Source organism: Pygoscelis adeliae, unplaced genomic scaffold (assembly GCF_000699105.1).
Source record: "Pygoscelis adeliae isolate BGI_AS28 unplaced genomic scaffold, ASM69910v1 Scaffold154, whole genome shotgun sequence".
In the NCBI taxonomy this organism is placed as follows: Eukaryota; Metazoa; Chordata; class Aves; order Sphenisciformes; family Spheniscidae; genus Pygoscelis; species Pygoscelis adeliae.
In genome coordinates this window covers 1815186-1832089 of record NW_008825113.1, presented here as the reverse complement: position 1 = coordinate 1832089, position 16904 = coordinate 1815186, and the positions used below count along the sequence as shown (strand labels likewise).

General features: G+C 45.4%; 1 protein-coding gene across 1 annotated transcript in view; it reads right to left on the bottom strand.

Moving 5' to 3' along the window:
• Positions 1 to 8157: 8157 nt before the first annotated feature.
• Positions 8158 to 16904, bottom strand: part of CLIC6 (chloride intracellular channel 6) — a 33325-nt gene continuing 24578 nt past the window's right edge. The window contains exons 3-7 of the mRNA XM_009328025.1: positions 13049 to 13158; positions 12477 to 12602; positions 11168 to 11274; positions 9992 to 10173; positions 8158 to 8575 (exon numbers count right to left, since the gene is read on the bottom strand). Coding sequence (XP_009326300.1) covers positions 8414 to 8575; positions 9992 to 10173; positions 11168 to 11274; positions 12477 to 12602; positions 13049 to 13158 — 687 coding nt within the window. The 3' untranslated portion in view covers positions 8158 to 8413. The remainder of the gene's footprint in view (positions 8576 to 9991; positions 10174 to 11167; positions 11275 to 12476; positions 12603 to 13048; positions 13159 to 16904) is intronic.

Sequence of the window (16904 nt, the reverse complement as noted above, 5' to 3'; positions counted from 1 at the left end):
TACATTTGTACTGTTTTGGACAGGAAGGTGTAAATGAAGGTCCATCTGATCCTCCATCTGAACTGAGCAAGGATCTCCTGGAGAGAAGTCCTTTACATGGGAAGACCTTCTGGAAGCCTTCACTGCCAACCTCCTGGAAAATTAAGAGAGGTGGGACTTCAGGAGTGATGCTGTACCTTGTCTAGCTAGTTACTGGGTCACTTTGGTACCATGGCTAGTGTTGTAGAAGGTGCTAGAAGTGCCTGACTGAAAAAATGCCTAGTGTAAACCACAGCTTTCTCGCTGAAACACTTTCCCCTAACATATACCCACAGGTGAGACATCAGTTCAGTCTCTAGGGCCGTCCAAACTCTGGATTCATGCTAATTGTGCCAAGTTTTGATGAGGCCCACAACAAAGAGGAATCTATCTGGGCTGTGAAAACCACTGAACAGTAACCAGAGAGTAGACATTTTAGCCATTATCAAGTTGAATCAGACCTGACCTTATATTGCCAAAGAGAACAGATGCACAGCTCCCCATGTACTTATAACAAAGTCTCTCTCAGGAAAGCTCTCAGGTGGTTGGAGTTGGAGTGTGAGAGACCTCACTTCACCACAGTTTGCCTCATGTCTCTGGACCAGAAACATTTTCTTTGTGCCTCCTTCAGTTCTGTGGGTATGAAATGAGAATAACAGCTTTCCTTCTGTGACAAGGGTGTTGTGGGTGTGAGTATACTTCTGAGGCATTCAAATGCTACAGCAACAGGGGTGAGATAGGAAGCTGGCTAGAAATTGTTTCAACATTTTTTTGGCATGAAATCTTTTGGGATTATTTTTTAAAAGGCATCTCATTTTTAACTGGCTTTCAAACCTTTTAAAATGTCAACTTTACAAATGAGATGTTGTTTTTAATCCAGATGAATGATTTTGACTGATCACCCATTAGATTTTATAATATAATTTAATGGCAAGTTCTTAAATTCAGGGGAGAAGAAGGGTGTTCCATTTACAACTTCTCCCACTCCTATTTTGGTCATGTAATTTCTTACAAAGTAAAGTATTGTTCCTGAACACTTATAGGCATATTCTTCAGCGAGACAGATGGATAGATGGAGTTTGCATTCTGACTGAGCGAAGGAGCACAAAACCTTAAAGGCACTCTGTGTGTGTGTGTGTGTGTGTGTATAAAACATTGTTTATACCAGATACATGCAGTACAAACACTGCCTGTTACTGAGCAGGAACATCTCCCTTCCCTTGTCTCAGTTTACCTCTTTCTAAATTTTTTGTTCCTTCATCTTCTCCTTTCCTACTTCTCTCTTTTCTTCTTGTCCCTTCTAGTTCCTGTGCTTTGGATTTATATTCCCAGTAGATATATAAATCAGTAATTTAGTACCTAACTAACAGTTCGTAGCCCTGAGAGGGAGTGAGAGTACTGTACAGTACAGTACAGTTGTCTGTACTGACAACTAGTACAGAAAAGCAAGCAAAACAGAAGAGGGAACACTTACCTCTTTGGTCTGTCACACTTTTTAAGTCAGTTCATTCTTCCAAAGGTCTAATTCATGATTTTTGCAGCTGAGAAGATTGATAGCGGTAGATGTATTTCGCTTCAACAGCACTTCAACATTGTATAATACACGTTTGATGTACTGGAAGATTTAAAAAGCCAAGCAGCAAGCAAAACACAATTGTATAAATTAAAGTGGGTTTCGGAGCTTGTTACATCTCGGTACCTCTTTCTGCACACTGAGCACCCCTCAGTCCTGCCCAAAGCTGCCCTTGGGTGGGATCTCCTGATTCTTGCCCCTCTTACAGTGGGGTTCAAGCACAACATGAGCCATTCACCTCACTTGCTTATCACACTGTAGGGCCAACAGAATTTGTGTCCCCTCTGGTCTATATTTCTGTGGGCCCTGGGAGAGCTTCTAGCTCAAGGTGTGCACTCAGCCCCAGCTGGCATGAGACCTGAGTGAGCAGCTCCTCTGCCTGCCCTAGGTAGGGAATACATGCTGCTTGTGCCAGGGGCAAGAAACCCACTCTTTGAATAACGAAAAGGAGGATGGAGACTAAAGCATTCCAGTGCCTTCCCACATTTACCTGGAAACAACTCTTAACTCGGTGAGAACTGCCTTGCTGTGGTATTAGGGGTGTGTCTACATGATACAAGCAGGCTATTGTGGATACCGCCGCCTCACGGGTACTCTAACCTGGACAGAGCGTCATCTTGGTGAAGAAAATCAGGGTAACTTAGGCACTTTGGGCAGCTGAACCAGGTTAGAGTGCTGTCGCGCAAGCCTGCAGAGCCAAGGTGACTGTCTTTATGAGGATGCAGGAACATGGTTAGCTGCTACAGCTGCTCTCACCTCTGCAGCAGCTGCGGGTCAGCAGGCTGCCTGTTTTATCAGTTCATTGATGCAGTTATCTGGGTGTGCCTTTGCTACCACATTTCCCAAGGCACAAGCTTTATCTAGAACGAGATGGGAGAGGGAGGGAGGAGGTGGGGAGAAACCTTAAATTTAGCTCAAATTACATCCACAGTGATGTGAGCTCTGTCAGAGGAGGGTTTGCTGATACCAGCGGAGGAGCAACCTTCAGGAAGACTTGTACTGATGCAATGGTAGGACTTTCTATCCACATCACAAGGTATTATAACGCATACTCTTGGACACATCCTTATCGCCTTGCAGCCTGTTAGCTCAGGCATCCTTAGGCACAGAAGGGGCTTGTAACACTGTCTGCTACAGTCCAGTTACGTGTGAGGCACACAGAGCCTGTACGTTGTGTGAGGGGGATTTGACATGCAGCATCCTCCTTGCAACTTGTGTATGGTCCGAATCCTTGTGGCCTCTCATGTGAGTATGGCTTCATCACCTGGAGCGATTTACAACTATTTCAGTGTCCTACAATGGAGTGAGCTGGAAGATCTGTCCTGTGATTATTCCTCCAGGCAAAGGAGCAGCAGAGTTTTCACCTCTAGAGACCCCTTGTCTTCACTGCAGACCACTTGAGAGGAGTGAAACTTCTAGTAGCTTGGTGCTGATCCTAATGTTTTCAAAATGAAGAACAAGAAGTTGGATGAAAGCAACTTTTCAAATATTTTTCAACAAAAGAAGATACAGGTTTAGTTTAGGTCTTGTTTTGCTTTTTAATCTTGAGTTGAAAACCAAGGATTGGTATTCTGTGGTCTTTTTTCTTTTCTTCTCCAGCACCTCCAGCTCTCATTTTCCCCCCTTTCATCACTGAAAAAAAAATAAAATAAAGGGAAGGGTATGATAGAAGGAAGAAACCCAAGAAAAACAAATACCTTCAGTTTTTGAAAAGGAACATTTATTTTTATTTCAGCTCATTGGTTTGATTTAATCAAAAAGTTGAACAATTTTCAAATTTTGAAGTAAGACTCTTGTTTCCCTTAGTTCATTTCCACAAGAGATTTTTCTGTTTGCATTCTGCTCATCAGTAAAAACTTCTTAATCAGCAGGAGTCCAATTTAGGCCAGGACCTGGAAAAACCTTGCTCCTTCACTTCTTTGCAGTTTGCTAGTGAAGGAAAACTGAATGCTGGTCCGAGCCGTGCATTAGCAACCAGCTTGCTTTACCCCGTCGCTCATGAGCCGGGCCTGCGTTCGGGTCTTTGTCACATGAGACAACTAAGAGTAGTTCAGGGATACGACGCCAGCTGAGGCTGCTGACGGGAGAACGTAGCAGTGAGCCGTGTGGCAAACCTCTGCTCTCCCAGCTCTGCCAGGCATTCAGTATCTCTAACCAGGAAACTCAGATGGTAGGGCAGCAGCTCCTGTGCGCGGTCAGTGAAGTCACGGTGAACGTCCGCAGAACCACTGTGAGCCTTTCAGCAGCTTTTAAGGGTCCACGGGGGGCACCTGGGTGGCTGGCAGCGACTGGGTGATGTCAGCACTTGGGGTGGCTGGTTTAGAGGGACGTTTGCTAACCTAGTCAAGGCTCTACCATGCTGTGGGTAGTTTCTGTTGGCTTGAACTTTCAGGGTCATGCCTCACCTTAGCAGTTGATAACTGGCTCTTGACAGCTTAGAAATAACCTTTCTAGGAACCTAGGAAAAAACCTGGCTTTTAAACTAAACTTCAACCAGTTGCAAGGAGCTTGTGAAATGTAGATATTTGCTTATACTCAAACAAACAGCATGTTGATACGGATGAGGGATAGTAACTTGCTTTCATGAGGTTTATTTTTTCATTACTTTGAAGCTATTTTAAAAAAAAGAATGCATTGGGGGAAATATATTACAGTTAGTTATCCTACATTTGATTTTATTTCAGCTTGCTTTTGGAAATACTGCATTGAGCGCAAGTAGTGTTTAACCTTCAAGTTGATGGATAGTGCTGAAAACTAAGATACTGAAGCTGAGAAAGAAATCTTCAAATCTTGAAGAGTTTTCTACACAAGTGGTTGAAGAGTAATTAATAAAGTAGCTGCCTGACTGTATTTGCCTTGCGTATAATAGGTGTTTAAAAGGGACATGTAAAAATTGTTTTTAAAATGATAATATAATAAAAACATTTTTTCTACAAGCAACACCACACAAAAGACTACTTGTGCTAATAAGCATTTGGAAATCAGTAGCTTTATCTCTGCAAACATGCCTTTAAATAATGGAACATGATCTCTGCCCTGGCATGGGATCAAGCACTACAAATCTGTGTCTAGATATTACATCTTATTGCATGTCAAGGCCATTCAGACAGCTGGTGATACTGTTAACACCACAACTTGCTTTCTCTCTCCCTTTATCTCATCTAATTTGTTATCCAGTAAATTGGTTAAAAAATATATTTCAACGGTCTTTTAAAAATAGAATAACTCAAATATGGACAAAGGTATTTTCTTAAAATAATGTGTTTTAAGGAGGGCCAGCCTCACACTCAAAATGTGTAGTAGGTATGGATTCATTTACTGTGGGATCATGCGGACACGCCAGCTCACCCCATCCCAGGACAAATGAAGCGACTTCAGTTTTCTCATATGCTGGGTCATTTCTGTCATGTCTCTACCCACATTTTCTCCCTGTGTGGCCTGAAATACGCAAACACCAAACATAACGTGCTGTTTTAGGTAGCATCATGTGTGCCCAACAATCCGCCATGGAGGGCTGGAGCCATGAACTTCTTTTGCATGAGTAAGAGGAGTAAGGAAACCACAAAACATTAGGTTTCAAAACTATCAGTGGCCACATGCATTTAATCAAATACCCTTCCAAGCAATGTCAGATTTTTAAGGAAAAAACCCACCTGTTTGCTGAGTGTCTGAGGCTTTTTTTCCCTTCACCTGACAGTACTGGAAGTGCAGGCATGTGATTTTGATGACGCCTTAGAAAAAGAGGACAGGGCGAGGGAGTTTAAATGAATGATCTGGAGACAAAAAGAAGTTTCATGGTGTCTATAAACCATAAACATGGGCATAACACAAAGCAGCGTGGTGTTTCAGGCAGATATGGCTCTTGCCCTTTTCACTCAGTAAGGACAAACGGCGATGGGCTGCCACTGAGCCCGGGCACACCAGCTCCTGAGCTGCAGCCGGCTCCGGATGCGGACACGGGTGCCGTGTTTCGGTTGGGAAGGCAGGCAGGGCCAGGCCACGGGACAGTCGTTGCTGTGGGTCCAGGGGAAGGAAAGCCAGTGTGGGACCTTGTGGAAGAGAAGGGTGATATTTATTCTAAATGGCACGTATTTTACTCGCTTTCAGTGTCCCATGGGTCATCTGCACCCAGACACCCACCCAGGCAGTCTGTGCGTGAGGTGGCAGGCCAGTGCCACCGGCTGTGGAGTCCTGGCACAGCTCTTCAGTTCTTCATGGCGACAGCAAGCTGTTTTCTGGATGTCCTTTTATACCCCCTAGGGATCTGTCAGGATCTTTAAGTCAAAGGCAAAATTCCTGCTTCCCATTGTTCTGTTGTTTTATCAGGATGTTTTATGGCTCCCCTCCTGTTCCTCCTCCCCTCTTTACCTTAGCTTGAGGCTTCAGTTTGTTCTTTGCCTTCTTGCTATCAGGTCCTTTGAAAGAATTTACTTCTACAGTGCCCTGTACGGATTAACCTAATCCTTTGTTTAACCCTTGTTTTTCTGTTCCTTCTAGCGCTTTCACACGCACATTTTCATTCATCTTCCCTAACCTCAAGACTTGTGTTACAAATACTCTGACTTGTGCCAAAAGAGCATTGCTCCACCAACATCCAGGCATGATTTGGAGATAGGTACTGTTCTCCACAACCAGCATGGCCACCCTGTTTCCAGGAGGTAGAAAAGAGCCGTACGGATGTGAACCTACATTGCTACATGCTCTCAGGGCCAGAGAATAGCCCAGGCTCTCTTGTTATTTATTGATGATAAACAGCCATAACTGTCTATATGGTGAGAAGTAAGAGAGGGCCAGGAGCAGGCTCATGCATTTGGATTGCTTCAAGAGCTGCCGAGCAGCGTGGACAGTCCCTGGCTGCTTTGGATCATCCCAAGTGGGTCTCCCAACAGTTCTCCAGATCTCTCCAGAACAAACAGTTACAAATGTGGCCAGCCCTGAAGCATCACAGATGCGGGACAGTTTGTGCTAGGTGGCTCGGCGGTCAAGTATTACACCCTGGCCTTTTGGTTTTTTATTCCGCAGTAATGGGCACAGCCAGTATGTATTGCTCCCGATATCTCACTGCAGGTCTGCGACACACATGATTCCTCCGGAATCAAAGCTGGGTTAAATTGTGCCTCTTACTTCTTAAAATCCAGGCCACTGCTGCAATGCATCGTACCAGGAAATTACCAAGGAAATAAAGACAGAACACTATTCAAATTACTTATGAATTTGTATAATTTCTATTTAAATTTGTAAGGCATATGAAAAGAGTATACAGATTTCATTTTTTATATATATTATATATATATGTATGCATTTGAAAATACAAAGTAACAGTTAGTAACCTGTGATGAGTGACTGCTCAGCTATCAACCCCAATATGAAAGTTCACAATTGAGGGTGGGAGGGGAAAGGTCATGTATCTGTTTTCTCTAAAGGCAAACTAAACCTGCATATTGAACAATGCCTACAAATAATTGTGAAGATAGCACATTTGCATCAGAACTGTGTAGCGTGTCAGACAAAAACAGCGCAGACACAATATATCTGACACCGACTATTACCATTAACTAATGCTTTGTTAGAAAGCAAGCACACGTTTGACATGGACAAGGATGAATGGCGAGGCTATAATGGTCTTTTTGTGGCTATAGGTGCTACAAAGGCTATTTTTAGCCATTTTCGCATCTATTCTGTACATACAGGCAAAATCCATCAGAAGGAAACTTCCAGGTGACCCTATGACTAAAGCATTGCACCCTCTACTCCTATGTGCTTGCTGAGGGCCTGCTCAGCAGAAAGCAGCTGTGGACATCGCTTTTTATAGTCCATACATCTCTAATAGTGCGCTCCCTGATGCCAGGCTGGAGGACTGTTTCTTTCTTAGATGCTCTCCTCCTCTTTGCTTTCCAAAACCAAATGAGAGTCATGGAAGGATGACAAAGAGAGATCCTCCATCAGTAGGATCACCCATCTACATCACCCATTTCCTCTGTCTACGGTGACAACCAAGTCTCTCCCTCCTCCCTTGTTGAATACTTATTATCAGATAGTCCGTAGGCCAGTGACAGCCTGTGTTCCTCTCTTTGGGAGCACCAGGAAGGAAGTTTGATGGGTTATGCAGCCCTGAGAGAGGTTTCTTCAGGAATTTTTACTTATTTATTTATTTGTTTGTTTGTTTGTTTGTTTTTAATTTCAAAGAAGACTCATGCAATGTGAAAAGGAGTTGTTCTTTGTTGACCTGCCCTGCAGGTCCCCAGCACAGAGGAGAGGGCTTCTGGGAAGTCAGGTGTGGTCCCACCTACAGGCTGGCCTCTCTCCTGGGCTAACCAGGGTGCTGCACGAGCACCAGCTGCTGGCTTGCGGCCCTCCGAGGCTTGCAGAGAAGCGAACAGAAACCCTCCCGGTAACTGTGAAGTTTGGCAACAACTGTGAAACAGAGACCAGAGGCAGCAATAACGACAGGTTAAACGTGTGTTAGAAACAGGGCTATTTCTTCCCCAAATCCAGCAATTTAGTATAAGTCACTAGTCTGTAATATTGCTATAATTGTGTGACCTACACTGTTGCCCCAACTTCAACAAATGCTTTAATATTGACCGATGCCCTTAGCTTGCAATGCACAAGACATTCATGTGTGCAGACATCTGTACAGACGCACAAACATATATAATTTAAGAATGAGCAAATAATGCTATACAATCATTATAAAAGAAGGATTGGCCAATAGCAGAACTTAAAATTACACTGCAGAATGTACGCTGGCTTTTGTTTTTTCTGTATTGGCTGGTGTCCATCTAAATCTCGCAAGTAATGAAGAGTGGAGGCATCTTCTGTTTACTTCATTCTCTTTGCAACATCCAAATACGCATACTCAATTTCTTGATCAGCAGGACAAGTGTTTGTAAATTCATCTCTTGCATATGCGTTGTTCAAGTATCTTGAAATCCCTGTCATTTCAGGTGGAAAATCAAAATTTCTATATTTTTTTGCAACAACCTTTTATGAAAAGAAAAAAGAAAAATATCATTACACACGATCTGCAAAAAAACCCAAATCTACTCTTTATGCACACTTTTAATTTTCACTGTGTAAGTCTCTCATTATATGCAATGTAGAGGGAAAGGAAAAGGAAAGACACAAAAAACCAAGAAGACATGGGATGAAGAATGCTAGCTAACAAGCTAACTCACTTAAAAGGATTTGTTTGGTATTAATATTCTGCTAGAGCTATGCAGAGCTATGTGGACCAGTAGACCACACCTGGAGGAGATGCAGCTTAAAACAGCAAAGGAGCTAGCATAAACCAGAATTAACAGAATAATCTCACAGTAATAAACTGGCCCACATCTGGGTACTTTCACTGAAACAGAAAGGAAAAACTTGAATTAAAATACTAAATTTCAAATGGCTAGGGAAAACAACCATTGGCCAATACCTAATCCCTCCCTGTTGGCCAGCAAGGATGGTGTGACGTCCATCCTCCACCATCCTTCAGACATTCACCTGACTTGAGGTGATTCTCCCTGCATTGGCTCTGCTTATTGGCTCTGCTGACCCCTGCTACCTCTCGCGCTTCGCTGTGCCTGACCTTTGCGTGGGGTGGGAAAGGGCTCATTCCCTTGCTGCTCTCTCTGGAATAGGTTCGACCAGGACATCTCTGGGGAAAGTTTTCACTTGTGGAGGTGTCAGAAAGCAATTCAATCCACTCTTCCTCTGACAAAATAGTAGTCAAAAAGGAAACTTCCTGAAGTGGCCTTTTTTGTTTGAAAACCAGATGAATTTGCAGTGTGGCCATTTCTCTTCCAGAGCCTGGTTGGTTCCAGAGTGGCCCAGGGGCAGGCTGTGGCAACACCCAGACAACTTGGTCACCAGGACTGTCAGGTGTGAGTAGATGCTCCACAGCCCTGCAAAAAGAGGCTGGGAGCCTTGGCTGGAAGGCAGTGGGTGGAGGCTGCCCTGCCAGCATTATTGGTACTGGCGATGATATTCAGCAAAGCAAGAGTTTTGTATTAAAGGAAGGAGAGACAGGTGCAAATTTCAGCTTTTGCTGGCTTCTTGAATTAGCATGGACAAAATCATTTCACCTTACTGGCCCATGGCACTTTGTACGTGAAATGCAAATGAAAACACTGCTCAACAGCACTGAAGATAGCACTCATTTGATACTTGTGAGAGGCTTAGTGAGTGCGGCCACAGCCCAGGTACGAAACCAGATATTCTACCTCCAGAGCCACCAATCTGAGGATCTGCCTAGCTGTGCTGCAATTAAATGGCCTTGTGCATTAGCATTCAGTGTCCGTACGCAGCTACTGTGTGGCCTCAGAACAGATAAAGGATTCCTCTGCCTTTTGGAAATGGACTTGAGCTTCTGTGTCGCCCTTCTCTTCAGGAAGCTAAAAAACAAAGGCAAACCTTGATTATATGAAGCTTTGGTAGGAGGTTGCAATCCGCTAAGGTGAGCTCATCTCCATCCAGGAACTTCCGGCTGGAAACAGTGATCTCCTCAGTGCTGTAAGCATCAATTTCATCGGGCAAGGGGCTATTTAAATAGTCGTCCAGCTTCCTCAGGGCTTTAAGCAAAGATTTTTCCAAATCTAGGTTAAGACAATAAAAAAGTCATTCAAGCCTGTACCAAGGTCTCTCTGACACCAAGCAGAAAGGCGACTCCTGCATCCTGTCTCCTGGCACCAACCCAGCTTGCAGACACCCGGCCATGCCAACTCCTGCAATTCCTTTACCCTGAGCTTAAAACTTAATGCTGGGATAAGAGCTCTAAGTAGCTAAAGGGGGTTCTGAGAAAAACCAGACTGGGGCTGTGTTACCAGAAATGGCTCCTCAAGCACCTCAACAGGGTGCACTTTTGCAGAGTGGCCCAGCAGAGTGGCTCAGCCTTCACATCGACTCTCGCCTTGGGAGCCACAGGGCAAGTGCCTGCCCACAGGCAGGACAGCAAGGCTGGGAGCGACGACAGCAAGCCACCGGGACGCCGCTTTGGGGTGTACGGGAAACCGGACCGTGAGTTCTGTGCTTTCGTCTGAGCGCACAGGAGTGGGGTCGGGGCAGCAGGGGCTGGCAAAGGTCGGCTGGGATTTCTGTGGGCTGGTGGTGCCCGCGTGCCACTGTGGAGAGGGGAGAAGGGAAGAGCAAAGGGAACAAGGCTGAGAGCTGGAGGACAGAGATGAGTTAATGCATGGTGGTAGTGAGCGTCCCGCTCTAGAGAGAGATGCCATGGGGCTAGAGTCCTCATTATTTACAGAAATGGAGCAGAAAGGTAAGGTCTCAGTTCAAGCGGGCTGTGCTTTTAGCAGAGCTGTGGGGAAGGTGCAGTGTTACGGGCTTGAGAGCTGAAGAAACGAGGAGGAGCTGGAGTTGGTGCTCCCATGCTGACAGCCGTATCTGTGTAAACTAACTTTGGGAATCCTCAAATAAGAGAGTGAACAGGCACAGATTTCCACAGCCTTTATGCTCTGAAAAATGACTGCTTAACCTAAGCTGTGAATGGGATACCTCCAGCACAGTGTGCTAGAACTGTACAGCCTAATTTTTTCCAGTAACTACCAGGGCTGACGAAAGGACCGCAGCACATACTTTCATTAGCATCTTTTCTTGGGTTCTTTATGAACGCAGAGAATTTTGCAAACACATCATTTCCTGCAGAGTTAGACTCGGGGTGGTTTGGTGCAAGTTTGGGATACCTGAGGAGTCAAAAGAAACAAAAAGAAGTTATACGACTAGCCTTTATTTTCATCTCCACTAATTATTTAATACACATTATTTACATTGCAGCATCACAATATACGGCCACACAGGACTCTCAAAGGGAGCCATCCTGAACTAAAAAACACTTAGCAAGTGCAAATTTAAACCACAGTTAAACCATGTGGATTACCTCCTTTTCCTAAGGGAGATGGGAAATGACTGTTCACGCTGCAAATACTGCCCAAACAGCCCAGTGCCTCTCCCAGGCCTCCTCCACTGGAGGTGAGGCTGTGTGGAGCGTGGCTTCTGCCATGAGGAGGAGCAGAGGGGAAGTCCCTATTCACAACAGCTGCTGCTCCTCCTAGCCTCCTTGCCTGGAGGAGCTCAGAGCAGCCAGTCCAGCAGCTGTGGTTGCCAGGGGCAGATAGGAAGGGAGAAGCAGAGGGGAGTAGCTGCTTGCCTAGTTTAAGTCAGGTTCAGCTGCTTGAGAAGGGAGCGCTGCGGAGGGGGCTGCTGTCCCAGGGGAGAGAAGGTGCGTGGGTGGGGGACACAATACTACTGATGGTGGGACAGCGGGGTTTGGGGAGAGGTGGGAAGAGCTGCTGGGGTGGGGAAGGACAAGTCTGAAACCCAGACCCTGCTGTGTGCTCGGATAGGCCCACCCGGCCACTCAAAATGAGCCCCAGCACGTCTGCCGTGTGGGAGGCTTTCACTGCCCTTTTCCTCCAACTACCTGCTCCCACTAAGCGTAATTATTTGCACAGTGTGAAGAGGGAAACCTCCAACAAACACAAGCGGAGGAAAAGAGGTCAGGTTTCTGCAGTGGCATGCAGGTTTCTGCACATGCTTGCTGCAGCGGGGTGGATTTCATGCTTTGGGAATGACTGTGGTCACTGGTAGTGAACTCAGGGCAAAGGCGAGGGCGGCGGGAGGAGCGCAGGCAGCGTCTCGGGGCCACCCCGGGGATACCCCCCGCATGGTGCCAGGCTTCAGCACTGTTTCACACCAGTCAAAGCTACCCCTCCCTGCAAGCTCCACCACGGCGGCCGGACCAGCCTCCCCGAGCCTCCCACGTGCAATTATAACACCTGCAGCTCATCGAGGGCCTGACCCACCAAAACCAAGGGGGTTTGGGCACTGACCCCTGTCGAGGGCCGTGAGGGGCTAAAAGCAATAGAAGCGGCCAGGAATACAGTACCGGGGCGGCGCTAGCTTTTCTTCCAAGAACTCCTCGATCTTATTGACATCAGTTTTCACTTCACCGTCAAATGTCATGAAGGGGGGGTTTGTTCCCGGGGCGAGGTTCTGCAGATCAGCAGGCTTTCTAATGGGAGGAAAGAGATGGGGTAAATCACAACAGGAACCACATTTGCAATTTCGATGCTTAATTGCAACAAACTGTTTCACCTTTAAAATAGCAGGCTGCTCTACATCTTTCTTACAAAATAAAACTTAGTCAGTGCCTCACACTGGTGGTGTGAGAATTCGCTAACCCGTTATCTGAATGCGCTCTGAAATGCTTAAAAAAAACCCCAAAACTCCTGTGTTATGTTACAGAGACCTACTGCAAAACAGATTAAAATCTCAACTGCTTCAAAGGGGTTGGTCCACTTTACACTAGTGAACCCTAAAGAGGAATCAGGCCTCCAGACTGTTAACGTAATGCCAAGCCATGGTGCGCATTTCAAATCTATCAGAAGAGAATCACCCTTTAAAATCACCATTTTGGAAAAGTTGTTCTGAAAAGGAGAACTCTGGTTACAATCTCACCTTTTCAAATCCACAGTTGTGACATTAAATATGACACCTTTTAGCCACAGAATCATAAAGAGACGCTGAGAGAACGGGCAATTTCCAATACTTTCCCCATCACTGCCAGCCTACAATTAAAAAAAAAAAAAAAAGGTATACATACATCTGATGACAGCAAATTTTGATAGCAGATGCAGTTGGAAAGCAGAAAACCCAGATCTGCTATGAGTACGTACAGCATGTTACTCATCTCTACTAACACCTATTTTCACGCAAAGTTCCTTTATATCCTTCTCCAAACATGCACATAGATATGATGAAGAATCCTGTCATCTTGGAGACGTAGTTTTTCATTAAAATGCATAATGAATATTGCCATAAGTTAGAAAACAAAACTGAAATCACAGCAGTCCTTCCAAAGGAAATAGTCTCCACCTCATTTGTCTATGTGAACATAAATCTACTTAAGTCACTACAAGATTAAAACAAGTTAAATCAGTTTATGATCACGGGAAACAAATAGAGAAAGATTTACCAGCATAAATTGAGATGTAACATCTAAAGCACTTAAGGGAATAAACAGAATAAATCAAATAATTAAGAATTTCAAACTAAACAACTGTGGGGGCCCCAGAGAAGAAGGGAAGTTTGACAGTAGCCTTGCTCCAGCTGCACCCACCCATCTCTGCGCTTTGCTGAACTGAGGACTAAGGAAGCACAAGTGCCACATCCCCCTGTCTAATCCTTCCTCGTTATAGACCCAAGGCTCCCACTTTTACGACTGAAGTGTGGCCGTATCCAAGTCACGTAACCTCTCTTTCTGTGTGTCCCTGTAATGATGGTCCTTCCCTTTTGGCTAAGCAAATCACCAGGTGTCAGTGTAAAGCACAAGAGGCGCAACTCACCGTACGTGTGGCCACAGAAGCGTTGCTCTCTCTTATTTTGTTAAGAGGCTTTGTTAAAATGAGGCCAAGTCTTGCACAGGTTCTATTGGTTAAGTTAGGCTTCACACTATGTTGTTGGAAGAGATCAGCGGTCTAATTTTTAAGCCCTTCATATGATTCTCCTAAAGAGTAGTTTTAAAACTTAGATTAAATGTAAGGGCGCAGAAGTAAAAAACCAGGTGTATCATTTACTTAGTTAATAGGTTAGTTCATTAAGGTTTGCAGACCTTATAACTAAACAACACACACTAATGAAACCAGTTCTGCTTGCTCTTTCACCTTCCTCGACACGATCAAATGAATCTCAAATATAGTAAAAAGTTCACCATAAACAAACAGTGCCGTTGGATTCCTTTACAGTGCTCACCTTCACAAAGAGCTCTACGTCTGGAAACGACCACCTGGTCTGGAGCAGGCAGGTTTCTGCCATGGAGCTCGAGGGACGCATGAGGAGGGATTCTCCTGCGGCTTGATAAACCGTCTTATTCTCTCTATCAACCCGAAGGATTCTCCTCTGATAACTCTCTGCTGCCTTCTGCCTCTGGTACTGCAGCAACCACTGGCTTTCTCGGTAGCGAAAACTAGAATAGCCTATTGCCTTAAACACTGGAGGGGGATGAAAACTTTTAGAAATGCTAGAACAGCTGGACTGCTGTGTTAGAAAAGTTTTGTTTCGTAGGTGGCAAAAATGAAAGCTGGTCAAAAGCTACTATTGTATTTTTCCTCCTACTCAGAGCACTGCTTTCCAGTGCTGTACAGTTGACAGCAACAAGAAGATAGAAAACTACTGTGTATTTTGTAAAAATGAGACTACAAATGCTGCTACCATGTGCTTAAAACAGAGCTAAATACATGACACCACCATTTTGTCTCATCCTGCCTCTTATGTCAAGTTTTACTCACCCTCCAAGGAAAATGGGGGGTGAAGGGCATTACTGTGACCCCTCGGTGCTAGCAATGGGCACCCCCACCCTCTGCCAGGCTGCATGGAGGGGACAAGCAGCAGCCAGGGGAAACCATTTCAGATGTGCCATGTCTGGAGGAGGCAGGCAGGTACGTCTGGCGATGCGTTGGCTCCCGCCGGCTCCTTTCCAGCTGCCCCTCGCTCTCTGGCAGTGGAGGTGCTGCTGCAACCGCTTCCCAGCCCGCTGCCCTCACACAAGCTGTGCTGCCAACAGCCAGCTGTTCACCCGAGATGGGCTGCCAGGGAAACCCCTCGAGCGGGACACTGAAGGGACATCAGCCCAACCTGGTACCAACCCGTGCTTTGGTGTCTTACACAGTTTATTATAGAGGAATGTCAACCATTAAGCTAAGTCGGTGAAGAAATAATCTTACGGTAACAGATTGCTATGGTCTGGGGAAAGAAAGAACAAGTGTCCAGAAAAACAGTTCCTACAACTGATTTGATATTTTCATTCAGCCTTGGATAGGAAAAAATAAGTTATCAGAAGGGTTCATGTACCATTTGGAGAACATTCCAGATAGCTCTGTGGTCAAGAAGAGCTGTGTGATCAAGGGTGACAGCAGGGTGAACTTTTCCTGATCAATTACTATCTTCTGCTGGCCATTAAATACGAAAATTTTGGCTCCCTCTAACTTTTACTGCTGGAGCTAAGGAAACGCAGTTGTTGCTTCGTTTTGCCCCCCATCACCTTGGTGACAGTACATGTCAGGGAGACGGATGCAGCAGCTCCAGCCTGCTCTTCTGGGGAAACGTCCAGAGGTAGAGTCAGAGATCCAGGTCAGGACAGACGTGTTACCGTGACAAACACAGGCATGAAGCAGGCACCGAGTCCCAGTTTGTCCTTAACTGGAATGACATATAGGCAACCAGGAAGGTGAGGGACTGGCAGCCCTGGAGATGTTACAGAAGCAACCTCCTGTCTTGTTTCTAAGTGCAAACTTTTTAATGTCCATACCTACTTGGGAGGAAGATTTTCTACAGCACTACTGTCCTTCTATTTTGCAATGGATAAAATAGCAAACAGCGAATCTCAGCTTTTTACCTTCATGCCTCTCAGCCTGCTAGCAACCTTTCACAAAAAATCACTTGAACACCGAGGAATTGAATAGAACGGGAGATTAAGCATCGCTGATTACAGCAATGCTCTGCCAACTGTAATGACCGAGATGATCGATTGTTTATTTGGTATTTTTTGACTACTTCTATGGGCTAGTTCTGATGGTGTTAAACACACTGATGTCCAAAAAGCATCTGACCTTCATGTGCTGTGCTGTCTCCCCTCCCATGCTGTTTACAAGGGACATTAATAGTGTACTGCTATCTTAGTTGTGTTCTGTGCAATGCAGGTACCACGGTCTCTAGTGAAGTGCTGCAGTGTTTGCCCAGCTTTGCTGTCTCCAGTGGTTATGGTACGCACTTGGCTTTTACAGCAGCAAATAAATTCACACAGACTAGGATGTATCCCCATTTCTGATGTGGCCATGATCCTTCTCATAGGCTAAGGAGGAAATCTTCTGAGCAGTTTCCTTGTGAAATCATTGGTGCACTTCATTAATACAAATCTATTCTAAAAGCCCATGCTATCCAGGCTGTGTAGTACATCCCAACATCTAAGATGGGGCCGTGTCCTCTATGGTTGCTGTGCCTGGACTGAGAACAACAGGCAGATCTTTGGGAGTTACTCAGTCAAAAGCCTCGGTGGCTGAGGTCCTGTGGTAAAGGAGGCAGCAGCCATTCAGGTAGGGACAACTGGGCAGCTGGTGAACCACAGAGAGCTTTAGGAAACCGAAAGCCATTTAGTCCCCAGGGGCTTGAGTTCTGGGTGAGAGGTGAAGGGAGGACAAATCTCTAGACTTGCCGCGCCAGGGCTGGTGGTGGATACCTCCAGGTTTCCTTCAGTTCTGCAGAGCTGGAGGCAAATTACAGTAGCCCACACAATAGCACAAGCAGTGATTAAACCTTT